The 13,703-nt window shown below is 38.7% G+C and overlaps 1 protein-coding gene, 1 long non-coding RNA gene and 5 other non-coding genes across 7 annotated transcripts; 6 read left to right on the top strand and 1 right to left on the bottom strand.

Moving 5' to 3' along the window:
* Positions 1 to 4,696: 4,696 nt before the first annotated feature.
* Positions 4,697 to 10,223, bottom strand: LOC148875564 (uncharacterized). Its single transcript, XR_016105083.1, has 2 exons — positions 10,021 to 10,223; positions 4,697 to 6,666 (listed from the first exon to the last, which is right to left on the bottom strand). It is a non-coding gene; the product is annotated as an uncharacterized LOC148875564 (long non-coding RNA).
* LOC148875565 (HSP20-like chaperones superfamily protein) lies at positions 5,664 to 6,987 on the top strand. The gene is made up of 2 exons (XM_088964869.1): positions 5,664 to 5,996; positions 6,349 to 6,987. The coding sequence occupies exons 1-2, from the start codon at positions 5,690 to 5,692 to the stop codon at positions 6,636 to 6,638; spliced, it is 597 nt and encodes a 198-aa protein (XP_088820995.1). The 5' UTR covers positions 5,664 to 5,689; the 3' UTR covers positions 6,639 to 6,987.
* Positions 10,224 to 10,259: 36 nt separating the features above from the next.
* TRNAA-AGC (transfer RNA alanine (anticodon AGC)) lies at positions 10,260 to 10,332 on the top strand. Its single transcript has one exon. It is a non-coding gene; the product is annotated as a tRNA-Ala (tRNA).
* Positions 10,333 to 10,458: 126 nt separating this feature from the next.
* On the top strand, positions 10,459 to 10,531 carry TRNAA-AGC (transfer RNA alanine (anticodon AGC)). The gene has a single exon. It is a non-coding gene; the product is annotated as a tRNA-Ala (tRNA).
* Positions 10,532 to 10,655: 124 nt separating this feature from the next.
* On the top strand, positions 10,656 to 10,728 carry TRNAA-AGC (transfer RNA alanine (anticodon AGC)). Its single transcript has one exon. It is a non-coding gene; the product is annotated as a tRNA-Ala (tRNA).
* A 124-nt stretch (positions 10,729 to 10,852) lies between these two features.
* Positions 10,853 to 10,925, top strand: TRNAA-AGC (transfer RNA alanine (anticodon AGC)). The gene has a single exon. It is a non-coding gene; the product is annotated as a tRNA-Ala (tRNA).
* Positions 10,926 to 11,049: 124 nt separating this feature from the next.
* TRNAA-AGC (transfer RNA alanine (anticodon AGC)) lies at positions 11,050 to 11,122 on the top strand. The gene has a single exon. It is a non-coding gene; the product is annotated as a tRNA-Ala (tRNA).
* Positions 11,123 to 13,703: the final 2,581 nt, after the last annotated feature.

Raw genomic sequence — 13,703 nt, 5'->3', positions numbered from 1 at the left:
CACAAAATACTTTAGTTTTCTTCCCCGATCCCCCCTCCCCTGTAGCTATATATTTCAAAGGTACGTAATTTATTGTGGTTAAAAGAAAGAAAAATGTTATCAATTCTTGCTTTTAAGATAGGCCATCTAGCTAGTTGTAATCTTTTCATGGCCGGATTGTGATGGATAGGAGGAACGAAAACATGATGATTTGATAGCACTGAATCCCTTGACTTCATCAATATTGTTTTTTAGTAGAGAATGAAAAGCTATGGAAGATAAAAATTCCCCATGCCATTCTATATTTAACAGATCAGTGGACAGGGTAGGCTAGGATACTTATTAAACAGTCTTGATCTTTAAAGATAATATCTCAAAAGCTTGTGTCTTTTGGAAGATCTTCCTAAAAATATTTTCTAAATGTTATCCAACTCTTTCTAAATTTTTTTCCCTCTAGAACCATTCATTTGGCGGGGAAGCCTAATAATTCCATCCCTAGATTTCATCAAAAAGCCCGCAAGTGCCAATCATATTAATGTGTTTGATTCAATTTCCTAATTCAAATAATGATTCATTATAAAACTTTAAATGGTGTGAATCCCGTTCTTAAGGTTGTTAATTACAAATTAAAACCTGATTTAATGGCGCAACTAAGAACTAATGGCGCAACTTGGGCGGGTTGGGTTGGGTTGAAGGTCAACTCAGGCCCAACCTAAGGTGCAAACCTCAGGCTCAGGCCTGGCCCAACAAGAGGTTAAGCCCAAGTTTATGAACCCAGGCTTAAACCAAGTTTAATCCAATACAACTTGAGTTGGATTGGGGCTTAGGCTAGGTTAGGTTAGTAGGGCTCGGGGGTAAAGGTGTCATTGGACTAGTTTTAGGTTGGACTCTGTCTAGTCCAAAATTAATTTGAACGGATTGGACGGACCAACAAGATATATTAGATTGGATCAATCCGGTCCAAAATATTTATTAGATTGGATTGGACCTGGTCCGTTCATAACAAATTTATATTGATTTGGGTTGGATTAAGTCAATATTTGGTCCATTGATATAAGATAAGAATATACGTGTCAATAGACTGAATTTGGGTTGAAACCAGTCTAAATCAAATGAATTTGAACAGATTGAGCGATCCAGACATCAAATTGGACCGGTCCAAATTGGTCTAAAACATTCATTGGTTTGGATTGGACCTGATCCATTTATAATGGACTCACATTGGACTGGATTGGATTGCACCAAATCCAGTCCAATTGACACCCTACTTGGGGGGTTGATCGCATTTGAAAGAATTTATATGTATTATTTTTACATAGTCTTCTTTTATATGTAAAAATTTTATTTACAAATGCACGTACTTTTTGCATATACACATGATTTCTACCCAAAATGCATATACACATGTATATATAAGGGTGTCAAGTGAACTGGTTTTGGATTGGACCCCGTCCAGTCCAAAACCAATTTGGATGGATTGGACAGACCAACAAGACATATTGGATTGGACTAATCTGGTCCAAAATATTTATTAGATTGGATTGGACCTGGTCCATCTGTAACAAATTTACATTAAAATGGGTTGGATTAAGCCAATATCTGGTCCATTGATATAAAATAAGAATATACGTGTCAATAGACTGGGTTTGGGTTGAAACCAATCTAAATCAAAATGAATTTGAATAAATTGGACGGTCCAGATATTGAATTGAAACGGTCCAAATTGGTTCAAAATATTTATTGAAGTGGATTGGACCAAATTTAGTCCAATTGACACCTCTACATGCATATATAATTAGAAAAGAAAATATATTTTTATATAAATATAATACATATATGTATGCATTTGTTTGGACAAGATGGCAGGCCTAGGTTGAGTTGACCAAGGCTTGAATCGAGCTCGGGCTACCCATGGCCTTAACTCAAGCCCAACCCAAATTTAGGCCAGATCCAAGTTTTCTGGCCCAGGCCCAATCCATGATTCTTTGAAATAATTTTACTATTGTAGAGGCGTACATAAGGGATGGGATGAGAAAGAAAATTTTATTTTCTCATTTTGGCATTCCTTGATCGCTGAGAAAGTTTTTTTTTAACAAAAATACCCTTGAAGGATAGGAAAGTTTTTCTTAATTTTTTTTATATTTTGACAAAAATACCATTTAAGGATACCCAAAATTATAAAAATACCCTTATTCAGGAAAACTAAGTTTTTCATTTGATTTATTGTACTGTTCATCATCTTCCTTCGAACCAGACGAGGTGAATTCCAATCTCCCCTCATCTCTCTCTCCCCCCTCTTTTTTTCGATTTATTATACTGTTCATCGTCTTCCTCCCTTCGAACTCAAAACTATACGAGTAGACGAGGTGAGTTCCAATCTCCCCTCATCTCTCTCTCTCTCTCCCCCCTCCTCTCCCTCTTTCTATTTTTTCCTCTTCTTCTTCATCTTTTTCTTTGCTTGCCTCTGCTACTTGAATCAGTAATGATAGAAAGACCTTTGTCCCTCCTGTTTTCCTTGATTTCAGCCACCCCTGTTTTACCATACCTTGTTCGCCGCCTCATCACTTGCGCCTCTACTGGACTATCATCACTTGCGCCTCCACCGAACCTCTCTCCATCTCTGACGATGCCACTACTATTTTAGTGCAACCGTTTCAGTACACCTCTACTGGATCTCAATCAGCTTGACTTGTATTTTTCGCGTGTTTGCTGCCTCATCACTAGCGCCTCCACCGGAACTCTCTCCATCTCTGACGATGTCGCTACTATTTCAGTGCGACTGTTTCAGTGCGCCTCCACCAGATCTCGATCAGCTTAACTTGCATTTTTTGCGTGTTTGCCGCCTCATCACTTGCGCCTCCACCGGAACTCTCTCCATCTCTGACGATGTCGCTACTATTTCAGTGCGACTGTTTCAGTGCGCCTCCACCAGATCTCGATCGGCTTAACTTGCATTTTTTGCGTGTTTGCCCTCATCACTTGCGCCTCCATCGGACCTCTCTCCATCTCTGACGACGCCGCTACTATTTCAGTGTGACCATTTCATTGCACCTCCACCGGACCTCGACCAGCTTGACTTTTTTTTTTCGCGCGTGGTTTCCTTTCTCACTGGGGTGCCCGCATTCCAAGTTTGGGAAACCGTGTCTTACTATTTGTCGGTCCCTCTCACAAAACAAACGAATGAAAATGGAAATCTAAGGAGAATATTACCATTTTCTCTTAAAATGAAAATATAAAAAAAAATATTCCTATTTTCTCTTTTCGGTCGCACCAACCAAACAGACCGTAAGACAAAACGGTAAGTTGGGCAGTGAGAACATTGAAGTGGTCAGTAGGGATTGCCTGCGGCTGTGTCAAGCTCTGGTAATCAGGACCTAGTCAAATTTGGGCGGTGAAGACTGAAGAGAAGTATGTGAAAGCTACGATATTTTTAAGTCCATATGCTGATCATAGTGTGGTCTCATGCTTCAAGACCAAGTGCAATATTGGGTTTCTACTCCTGGAGTGAGGTACAAGTGAAAATTCAAAATTTTGCTGTTGGTTTGATATTTGCATGTTTGTCTGTCAGTTTAACTTCTTTCCTACAAAAAAAAGGTAAAATTGGAACCCTTCGGACTCATCCAGAATTTCGTTTTTTTTTGTTTGGGAAGCAAAATAAACACGGGAGATGTCATGCAGAAGAAAGAGAGCTGGAACAGTTCTTCTCTCACCCCCCATGGTTGTGTTCTCTGTTGAAAGGATGAAAAATCCATTTCACACCTGTTAGTGCATTATTGCCCCATAGCCAGAAGATTATGGCGTTGTGTCCCTTCCTAAACCTCCACAATTTGGATTGGGTTGCTCCGAACAATCTGTTGGACTTCCTGATCCAATGGCGCTATTGTGATGTAGGGAAAGGGGAAAGATTTACTGGAGCTTCATTATTCACGCACTGGTGCGGGTGATTTGACGGGAGAGGAATGGCAGGAATTTTTTTATAATGTCTCAAGACCAATCGAAGCTTTGGAGCACCAAGTGCTTAATCTCTGCAATTCTTGGGCTGTTTCAGCTAAGGAGTTCACGGAGATCCCTCTCGGTGACATGTATAGTACAGATGCCTTCAGCCTTCAGCCCTCACCTCCACAAGAATCAGATTTCCGGCTGCTATTTGATGGTAGCTAACTCTCTAGGCAACATGCCTAGGTGGTCTGATAGAGTGATCGTATCAAGGAACGGGAACATTGTTTGGCCTAGGCTTGTAACGCGGGCTGTGCTGGGCCTAACCCTTGAAGGGGTAGGGAATGGGAATCCCCATGGGGACAGGGATGTGGATTTTCACAGGAAGCAGGATGGTCAATGGGGAGTGATTCCCAGTCCCCGCCCTGCCCCGTTGCCATTCTTAATCAAAAGAGAAATTCCAAAATCACAATTTACCGCCCCGCCCTGCTGGATCTAATCCGGATCTGTCAATATGGAGAAGTGATTTCCACAATCCACACACTAGCATTTTGCATAAATATACTAGTGAAAATTGAAAAACAAAGAGGCCATTTTTGTTGTCAAAGAAATCAAAATATGGGGGCATTTATGTCTTTCAACACATGTATTCTTTGGGTACTGATTAGATTAGGGTAAGGGGTGTTCTGTTTTTTATCAAAAAGAAAAAACTGGGATGTGCCCAAATCACACCCCTAAAAATAATATTATACCTTTTTAATGTTGGTATGGACACATTAAAAAAGAAGTGAATGTATAGAGGTACTTTTGTCCTGATAAAAGGAACTTTTTGGCTATTACTCAAGGCTATATATACATATGCATTGTTTATTAATCAAAACCAACAGTGTAAATCAGAAGGTGGTGATCGTGGAGCTTAACAGGTGAATGCATGAATCCGCTGGCTCCGGAAATATCCTCTGCTGGTAGATATCAATACAACCAAGCAGCCCATGGGCTTCTCAGGATATTTTGCTTCCAATTTATCTTCAGACATTTTACTACTCCTGGGCTACTCGATCACCCGATGGTTTCCATCCAATCTAAACTGTCCATTTTGGACGACTAGCATATTTATCATCCATCGGTCATGAGTTGTATAATAATAATAATAATAATTCAATTTCAAGATACCTGTGCACATAGGTACACAGGTGCTTGCTTTATCTTTTTCCCCGCCCAAAAGGTGCTCAAATGAATTCTTTGGACGGTGGTCCCTTTTCAGAGCTATTAGCCTGTTCCAGTCATGCTCTGAGAAAGTAACTCGCGAGCCAGTGGAATACTGCTTTTATTAAATGCGTTAACAGTTTTATGCATCCCCAGCTAAAAGAAGCTAGATTTGGCCTTTGACAAGAAGATAGAGACTAGAGCTTCGACTGTTAAAACTCCAAATCATCCATCAAAGACTGCATCTTTGGTGTGGCCTAGTTTCAGATAGAATTTCTCTCCATGTCAATCGAGCATGATTCTCCATTGCAGGTGCCAAGTCACATACAGCAAAATAAAAAAATCTTACGGTCCTTGGCCATGCCATATCCACGTTCTTGTGCATATACAACTTGCCCAGTGTGAACGGTCTAGAGAAAAGAAATATTCTGATAGCTTTACAGCCATCCAAAATTCAAATGGAATTTGTCCGCGCTGCCTTTTCTGAAGATTGGTGGTCTCACGCTATAAAAGCCATAAAGCTTCAATCCTTCTTTGACATTATTCCTGCATTTTATTTCTAGAGGCCATGTCCTCCCAAAAACAGCTTCAAGTTCAATTAGAAGATGGTAACACACAAAAATGGCGTGTATCATTGAGGGAAGATGTCTTTCATTCCTTCATTTCTAAGGACAATCCCACCGTGCTTAAGGTCTTTGGTGATGGATCACTCTTCAGCCCGTTGTTGTTTGGGAAGTTCTTCGATCCATCTGATGCCTTCCCTCTATGGGAGTTTGATGCAGAGGTTTTGTTGTCCTGTCTCCGGAGTTCTGGTCAGAGCAATGTCAACTGGTTTGAAACATCTATGGAATACGTTCTACAAGCAGAACTTCCAGGTAACTGTTCTTTAAATGTCTTTCTTATTCTCTGTTGCTACCTCATGCTGTCATGCATAGTCATGCAGTGCATCTCCTGTGCTCTGTTTATTCTTTCATGATTATGAACCCAAGGCACCACATGTAAACCAACATCAGATTGCAGCAAGGATACAGGAAGATTGTGGGCCTTGTGGTACTTTAGGTAAATCAATTTCTATGAAGGAGCCTGCTATTAGATCCATGTTCCAGTCAATTTATGATATTCAGCTCTTAAATAGGAATAGTTGAGGACAAAACAGAGACTTCTTGAGAATCATATTAAAAGCTCCCGGTTGAATAAATTCCCTGACACTACTGATTTCAAAACCAGGATGCGGGCTACATAACACTCAAGTATGTCTGGAAAACGGGAAGGTTGTGGAGATAAGTGGGCAATGGAGGCAGCAACGAGAATCCAATCCAGTGGACTGGAGAAGTGGCTCCTGGTGGGCATATGGGTACGTTCGACGGCTTGAACTGCCAGAGAATGCAGAAGGGAGAGAAGTGGAGGCAAAAGTCTATGATGAAAGGAATTTGGAGATAAAAATTCCTAAGAAACACCTGGACTCCAATATTCCTCAAAAATGTGATGTGGCACTCAAAGATTATGAACTTGTATAAGCTAATGGCATAATATCAAAAAAACAGGCTGCACATAAATAAATTTGATTTAACATAATGGAGTTGGTGAGTGATTACAATACCACAAAAGGGAAAATCCAATCTGTGATGATACTACACAAATTTAGTAGACAGAAAAAGGAAGAATTGCTGAAGTGGTATAATAATACATTAAGGAAAAGCATGAAGAAGGCCAGAGATAGATATATCCTATTAACAGTTGTAAATTTGTACTGGATTTTGTTACACTAGCACAATATCATATGTAACCATATAGATGTTACTTCATTAGCAAGGAGAAGGGAATGCAGAAAATGCTTCATTGCATCATAAACTGGTGCAGATTTAATCTGGCCGCTAAAACATGGGTTTTTTTTTTTCCTTTTTGGTATTACAAACTATACATTCAGGGCAATCAGTGGTAGGGCAGAGCACGGTGTATGTGAGGTCCACTGACCATACCACGGACTAGGGGTGTCAATTGGACCGGATTTGATCCAATCTGATCCAGTCCAATGTGAATCCATTATAAATGGACCAGGTCCAATCCAGTCCAATTAATATTTTGGATCGATCCAATTCAATGTCTGGACCATCCAATCTGTTCAAATTCGTTTTGTTTTAGATCGGTTTCAACCTAAACCTGGTCCATTGACACCTATATTCTTATCTTATATCAATGGACCAGATATTGGCTTAATCCAGCCCAATCCAATATAAATTTATTACGGACGGATCAGGAACAATTCAATCTAATAATTATTTTAGACCGGATTGGTACAATCTAATATGTCTTATTGGTCTGTCCAATCCGCCCAAATTGATTTTGGACTGGATGGGGTCCAATCCAAAACCGGTCCATTAACACCCTTACCACGGACAGCCTGCAGTTCCATGGGTTTGATCCCATGCCTCCTATTTGGAGGGATGCCAAGTGACCATCTTGAGAACTGTGTCAACAGCTGCTAAAACACGGTATTGTTCATTCACATTTGATGGCATTAACCTTTTTTTCCACCATGCACAATAGCAGTAGGATACACAATTTTATGCAGTAAATTACTATATCATACATGTGAATTTTCATTAAGCAAATATCATGCAAATCCAAAGGGCAAAAATGCAAGGATCCAGAACAAAGAACTCTGTATTTCCATTCATAACTTAAAGTTAAAAAAAAAATATGTTTAAATGATATTTTCAATGATCAAGAACAAACTGTGAGCCCATGGATACGACAGTAACAGTTGATTCTGTGGATCTAGTGGTGGGTTGAGGAGGATGGAAAGTGGCCGGACCCCCTGGAGGGTATGTACCCTTCAGAGAGGGATCAGGCTGTCATAGTTTGCAGTTTTTTCTGTAATCTGATGGAGAGAGGAGGAAGAGGAATACCCCCCCCCCCTTGCATGAGAATGAATTTATATATGGAGGGCTTCTGGAACTTTCTTATGACTAGGGTGGTCAGCTATCAGCCACTAGTCTTCTCTTATACAGTTCCTACATTACTGTTTGGTAATCCAGGTTGGTCACTGGACCAGGTCAATTCAGTTTGGTTCCGGTTCAAGGTGAAGTAGTCCCAGTCTATGGCGGTTTGTATGTCTGTGCTCTTACACAAACTTCATTGCAAGTCTATTCAATAAAAATATCTTAATCCCACTGCCACGTATTTGTATGGTCACCAGCAATCCCTACATGAACAAGTCCCGTTTTCAAAATTGGTGAAAATGACAACCATCCTTTACAATAATTGCCATGGTTGCCCACCCAGTAACCATGGCCAATTGGCCATCAACTTAACTACATTATGGTAATCACCACAAATGAGATGGCTCTACAACTTCTACGATGGTGCTGAATGATCTGATACATTGATGATTCCAAAAACAATTGCCAACCCCCCACTGTGGTAAAAGGAGCCTTTCTTATCATTGCAAAGCTTCACCCAAGAGCCCTTCCTGGTTTAACAGATCAGTCACACATGATTGGTTCATTGGACGTGGATTGAACTTGTAGTCCCTGTTCATTAACTCAAAAGCACCCTTCATTTGATAAACCCGAATAGCTACAAGCACACAAAATAGCAGAAAGCATTGCATGGTTCAGAAGAATTCCTTCATGAAAGTATCTGTTCAAAAATCTCAATGGCCTCAACTCCTCGACATGGTTACCTTATCTAGAAATCAAAGCATCCCAAGAAATGATGCTCTTCTCTTGTAATGCGTTTCATCAAAAATGCACCAAGCATCTTCGGTTCTACTCCATTTGCCATAGAAACCCACCGCTGCCATATTGGCTACCACATCAAACCCAACCTATTATGAACTAAACCTACTTGGCATGTTCTAATAACATAACTGGGCACAAATCCTAATAATTATTGAATAAGTAAAACAGTCCATCTTCAGACCTGACTCCTGAGGCTTTCATCTCATGATACATATTTAGAGCTTCCTCACTAACCCATGAAGGCCATACCCTGCTATGATCATATTCCATCCCACCACCATATTCTCTGGCATATATCCCATCAACAAATTAAGCATCTTAATGCTCCCACACTTGTATATAAGACAAAACACACCATATTCTCTGGCACAAGTCCCCATTTTCAACACACAGGAATAATCACAAATACCAACCGAACAGAAGCCGAACAATGGTAGGAAACATTCGGAACCCAGAATCTGGAAATTCCTGCCACATCAGCAGCAACAAGTGGAAGGCCCCCATGAATTCTCCCGAATCGGCAAACCCACCAATAATGGTGGAAAATGAAATTGGACTCCGCTCGGGCATTCTCAAATAATCGTCGTCCATTGATCATCATTCCACATTTCACGTGCATATCTGAATCCCTGTTTCTCGATCTGGTTCAAATCCTCCTCTAATTGACTAGAAACCCAATGTATACGCATTGGCTCCACATCGTAAGCACATTAGGATCCCAAATTCTCGAACAATTCCAGTGCCACATCATACCTTATGGAGAAAACAAGCTTTACTATCTGACCACGTAGCCCTGAAGTGGGTTTTCTGATCTGGGTTTCTTCCGGACGAGTCTCCAGTTCAAAAGTTTAGGTGGTCCTTTGGGTTTTCTGGTTGAAGTCTTCATTCAAAAGAATAACATTTGACATAAAAAACTGATCATCTGGACTTTTAACTGGTGTTAGATAAATCAGACCCGGAGAAGAAAAGAATATTTTTGTATGTGAGAATCCTAAACTAGAATCTTAAAGAAAACAAGGAAAGCTAGAACCAGTTTGGAGTTGATCCAGTGATATGTTTTGTAAAGGAGAGAGGGGAAATCGTCATCATCATTTATAAATTATTTAGACAAGAAAAAGGATCGGTTATTCAACCATAAGATGAACAGAGAACACACCTTTGATTTGTGCCAATAAGAGGTCGGAATGCGAAGAATTTAAGCTGGTATTTGGTTTGAAAGAAAAGGTAGGGAAGTTACGACGCACTTCTGTTGCGCGATCTCGTCTTCCCTTCGTTTTGATTTTGATACATTTGACTTTTTTAGTTTCAGCATCGAGAAATCTTCCATTGCAGGTCATTGTTTCGGCGGAAAATTTGAGTGGTAATATATTTATTAATAGGATATTTTGATAATATGGGGATGTAGCTCAGATGGTAGAGCGCTCGCTTAGCATGCGAGAGGTACGGGGATCGATACCCCGCATTTCCATTTTCCTCGCAATAAAATTTTTTTTATAGCTTCTATCTCTGTTGATTTTTTCGAAGTAACGATTACCAAAAGACATGGCGTAATTATTATATTATTTATAGACTGACTTTCAATTAATAATATAACGGGGATGTAGCTCAGATGGTAGAGCGCTCGCTTAGCATGCGAGAGGCACGGGGATCGATACCCCGCATCTCCATTTTCCTCGCAATAAATTTTTTTTTATAGCTTCTATCTCTGTTGATTTTTTCGATGTAACGATTACTAAAAGACGGCGTAATTATTATATTATTTATAGACTGGCCTTCAATTAATAATATAACGGGGATGTAGCTCAGATGGTAGAGCGCTCGCTTAGCATGCGAGAGGCACGGGGATCGATACCCCGCATCTCCATTTTCCTCGCAATAAATTTTTTTTTATAGCTTCTATCTCTGTTGATTTTTTCGATGTAACGATTACCAAAAGACGGCGTAATTATTATATTATTTATAGACTGGCCTTCAATTAATAATATAACGGGGATGTAGCTCAGATGGTAGAGCGCTCGCTTAGCATGCGAGAGGCACGGGGATCGATACCCCGCATCTCCATTTTCCTCGCAATAAATTTTTTTTTATAGCTTCTATCTCTGTTGATCTTTTCGATGTAACGATTACTAAAAGACGGCGTAATTATTATATTATTTATAGACTGGCCTTCAATTAATAATATAACGGGGATGTAGCTCAGATGGTAGAGCGCTCGCTTAGCATGCGAGAGGCACGGGGATCGATACCCCGCATCTCCATTTTCCTCGCAATAAATTTTTTTTTATAGCTTCTATCTCTGTTGATTTTTTCGATGTAACGATTACCAAAAGACGGCGTAATTATTATATTATTTATAGACTGGCCTTCAATTAATAATATAACGGGGATGTAGCTCAGATGGTAGAGCGCTCGCTTAGCATGCGAGAGGTACGGGGATTGATACCCCGCATCTCCATTTTCCTCGCAATAAATTTTTTTTTATAGCTTTTATCTCTGTTGATTTTTTCGAAGTAACGATTACCAAAAGACATGGCGTTAGAGCGCTCGCTTAGCATGCGAGAGGTACGGGGATCGATACCCCGCATTTCCATTTTAAATAGTGACTGGTTTTTTCAACATTGAAGATGACGCATATTACGCTAGCTTCTATTGGAGAGATAAAAATAGGTTGCAGAGGGGGGTCTGCTTTTGGGAGCCAGGTTGAAAATTTTGTAAGGATGGGCCAAAGATTTTTATACTGCAATTTGCAAATGATTGTCTTAAGAAACTATTAACTAAAATTATGAAAATTCCCATTAAAGTTAATTAATTATAAATTCTACTTAGGAACGCCCATCATCAATGGTAGGATGACTAAAAATACCTTCCAAAACCTCCGTAAGAAAATTGTAAGTAAACTTGCCAAATGGAAGAAGAATACCCTCTTTATGGCAGGTAGAATCACTTTGTTCAATTCTACTATAAACATGATCTCGCAATTTATTTTCCTACGACCAATTCCAAGGGTAGAAAGCCAATTCATCTAATGAATTGGGAAAGAGCTTGTACTCCAAAAAGTAAGGGAGGAATGGGGTTCAAAAATCTTCTTTAGATTAATGAAACTAATCTAACCAAATTGAGATGAAAAATTCTCAAACCTTTTGGGTCAAAGTTGTGAAAAGCAAGTACCTTAAAAATAATAATTTTAAAATAAAAAAAAAAAGGTGTTTCATAGGCTTGGAGAGGGATATTAAAGGTTAGAGAACTTCTAGACAAAGGAAATTATTGGGAGATTAACAATGGTAGATCAGTGAATTTCTAGAAAGATAGATGGATTGGAGAAAAGGTAAAAGCCAAATTGATACCTCGAGAAGCTATTGTTAATGAGGAGCTCTTAGTTAATGATGTTATTGATCAAGAAAGGAAGGTATAGAGGAAGGAGAAAATCTGGAATCTTGTTCCAAACAATGTTTGACTAAAAATCAAGGTTACATTCATCTCTTCAAACCAAAAAGAGGATAAGTTGATTTGATGGTTTAATTCTAACAGCAAGTTTTCTTCCAAATCTGCCTACAATTAACCATTTATTGAATCCCGTGAATGGTTACAATTGGAATAATATTGTCTCAAATCTCAAGTGCCCTCCAAAACTGCATGTTTTTATGTACCTTTTATTGAATAATAGACTTCCCACAAAGTCTTTTCTAAGATTTAGAGGAGTGAATACTGATGGAGATTGTAATATTTGTGGGGAGGAAGAGGATGTGAATCATTTTTATAGAGGTTGCTCCTTTTGTGAAGAAATGTTGGTTGATTTTTAATCCAGCTATCCAAGGTTTGGATGATCAATAAGGTCTTTTAGAGATTGGTGGTTGGACTTTTTAATAACTTATCGAGTGTGGGGGAAAGGTTAAGAGAAAAATTCGTCTTCCTCCTATGGCAGCTTTGGAAAATAAAAAACATGTGAGTTTTTTAAAATATCTTGATACCCCATACTAAGTCATTGGATAAAGCCCTTGTCCCTTTTGTTGAATTTCAGGGTAGCGTGTCTGAGTTCAAGGGAGAGAATAGTAATTAAGAGTTGTAGCTATATAAGATGGACCCTCCTTGAGATAGGAGTGATTAAAATAAATTTTGATGTATCACGTTTGGAAGGGGTATGTGCACCATTGCTACTTTATCTAGTAACCATCTCAGTGACGTGTTGGATTTCAAAGCCTGTAAATTGGGCCTTTCTTCTATTAATAAAGTTAGGGGTGTTTATGTTAAATGTCAAACTGACCAAATTGATTAAATCAGCCCAACCCAATTTGAGTTGGTCAGTTTTTTAAAGTCATTGGTCGGTTTCAGTTTGTATGAAAAAAATAAACCGATAACCCGGGTCAGTTTCGATTTTCATGTATGAAAAAATGAAGTCAAACCAAACTGAACCAATTCTATATTTTTAAGTAATTATTAATTAGTCCCTACCCTATGTTAAATGTTGATATATTTTATTTGTGTTTTGTTTGAACTTTGAAAAAAATATGGTTATTTATCACAAAAACTAAAAAGGTAAAACCAATACAAATATACTTCAATAGTTTTGTATAAAATTAAATATATATTGACAAAAAAAATCAGTTTTACATAAAAAATTAATCGATTTAAATATATATTTTGGTTTTGCATAAAAACTAAAAAGAAATAAACTTAAGTATAAATAGATATTTAGATATAGATATTTTAGTTTAAAAGATATATAAAAATCGACTAAACCAATAAATCGACTCAAACTGACCCTTCATGTTTGGGTTGGTTTTGCTTCAAGGTCAATCGGTTTCAGTTTAATCAATAGATAAACCGATTAGGTCAAGTCGA

Source organism: Nelumbo lutea, chromosome 1 (genome assembly GCF_056320005.1).
Source record: "Nelumbo lutea isolate HS-2025 chromosome 1, American lotus-T2T, whole genome shotgun sequence".
Lineage (NCBI taxonomy): Eukaryota > Viridiplantae > Streptophyta > Magnoliopsida > Proteales > Nelumbonaceae > Nelumbo > Nelumbo lutea.
This window is presented reverse-complemented; position numbering and strand designations above follow the sequence as displayed.

Coding starts and splice junctions, on each gene's coding strand:
- LOC148875565 (XM_088964869.1), top strand. CDS start 5,690: ATGTCCTCCCAAAAACAGCTTCAAGTTCAATTAGAAGATGGTAACACA. Junction 5,997..6,348: donor TCTACAAGCAGAACTTCCAG/GTAACTGTTCTT, acceptor TTTCAAAACCAG/GATGCGGGCTACATAACACT.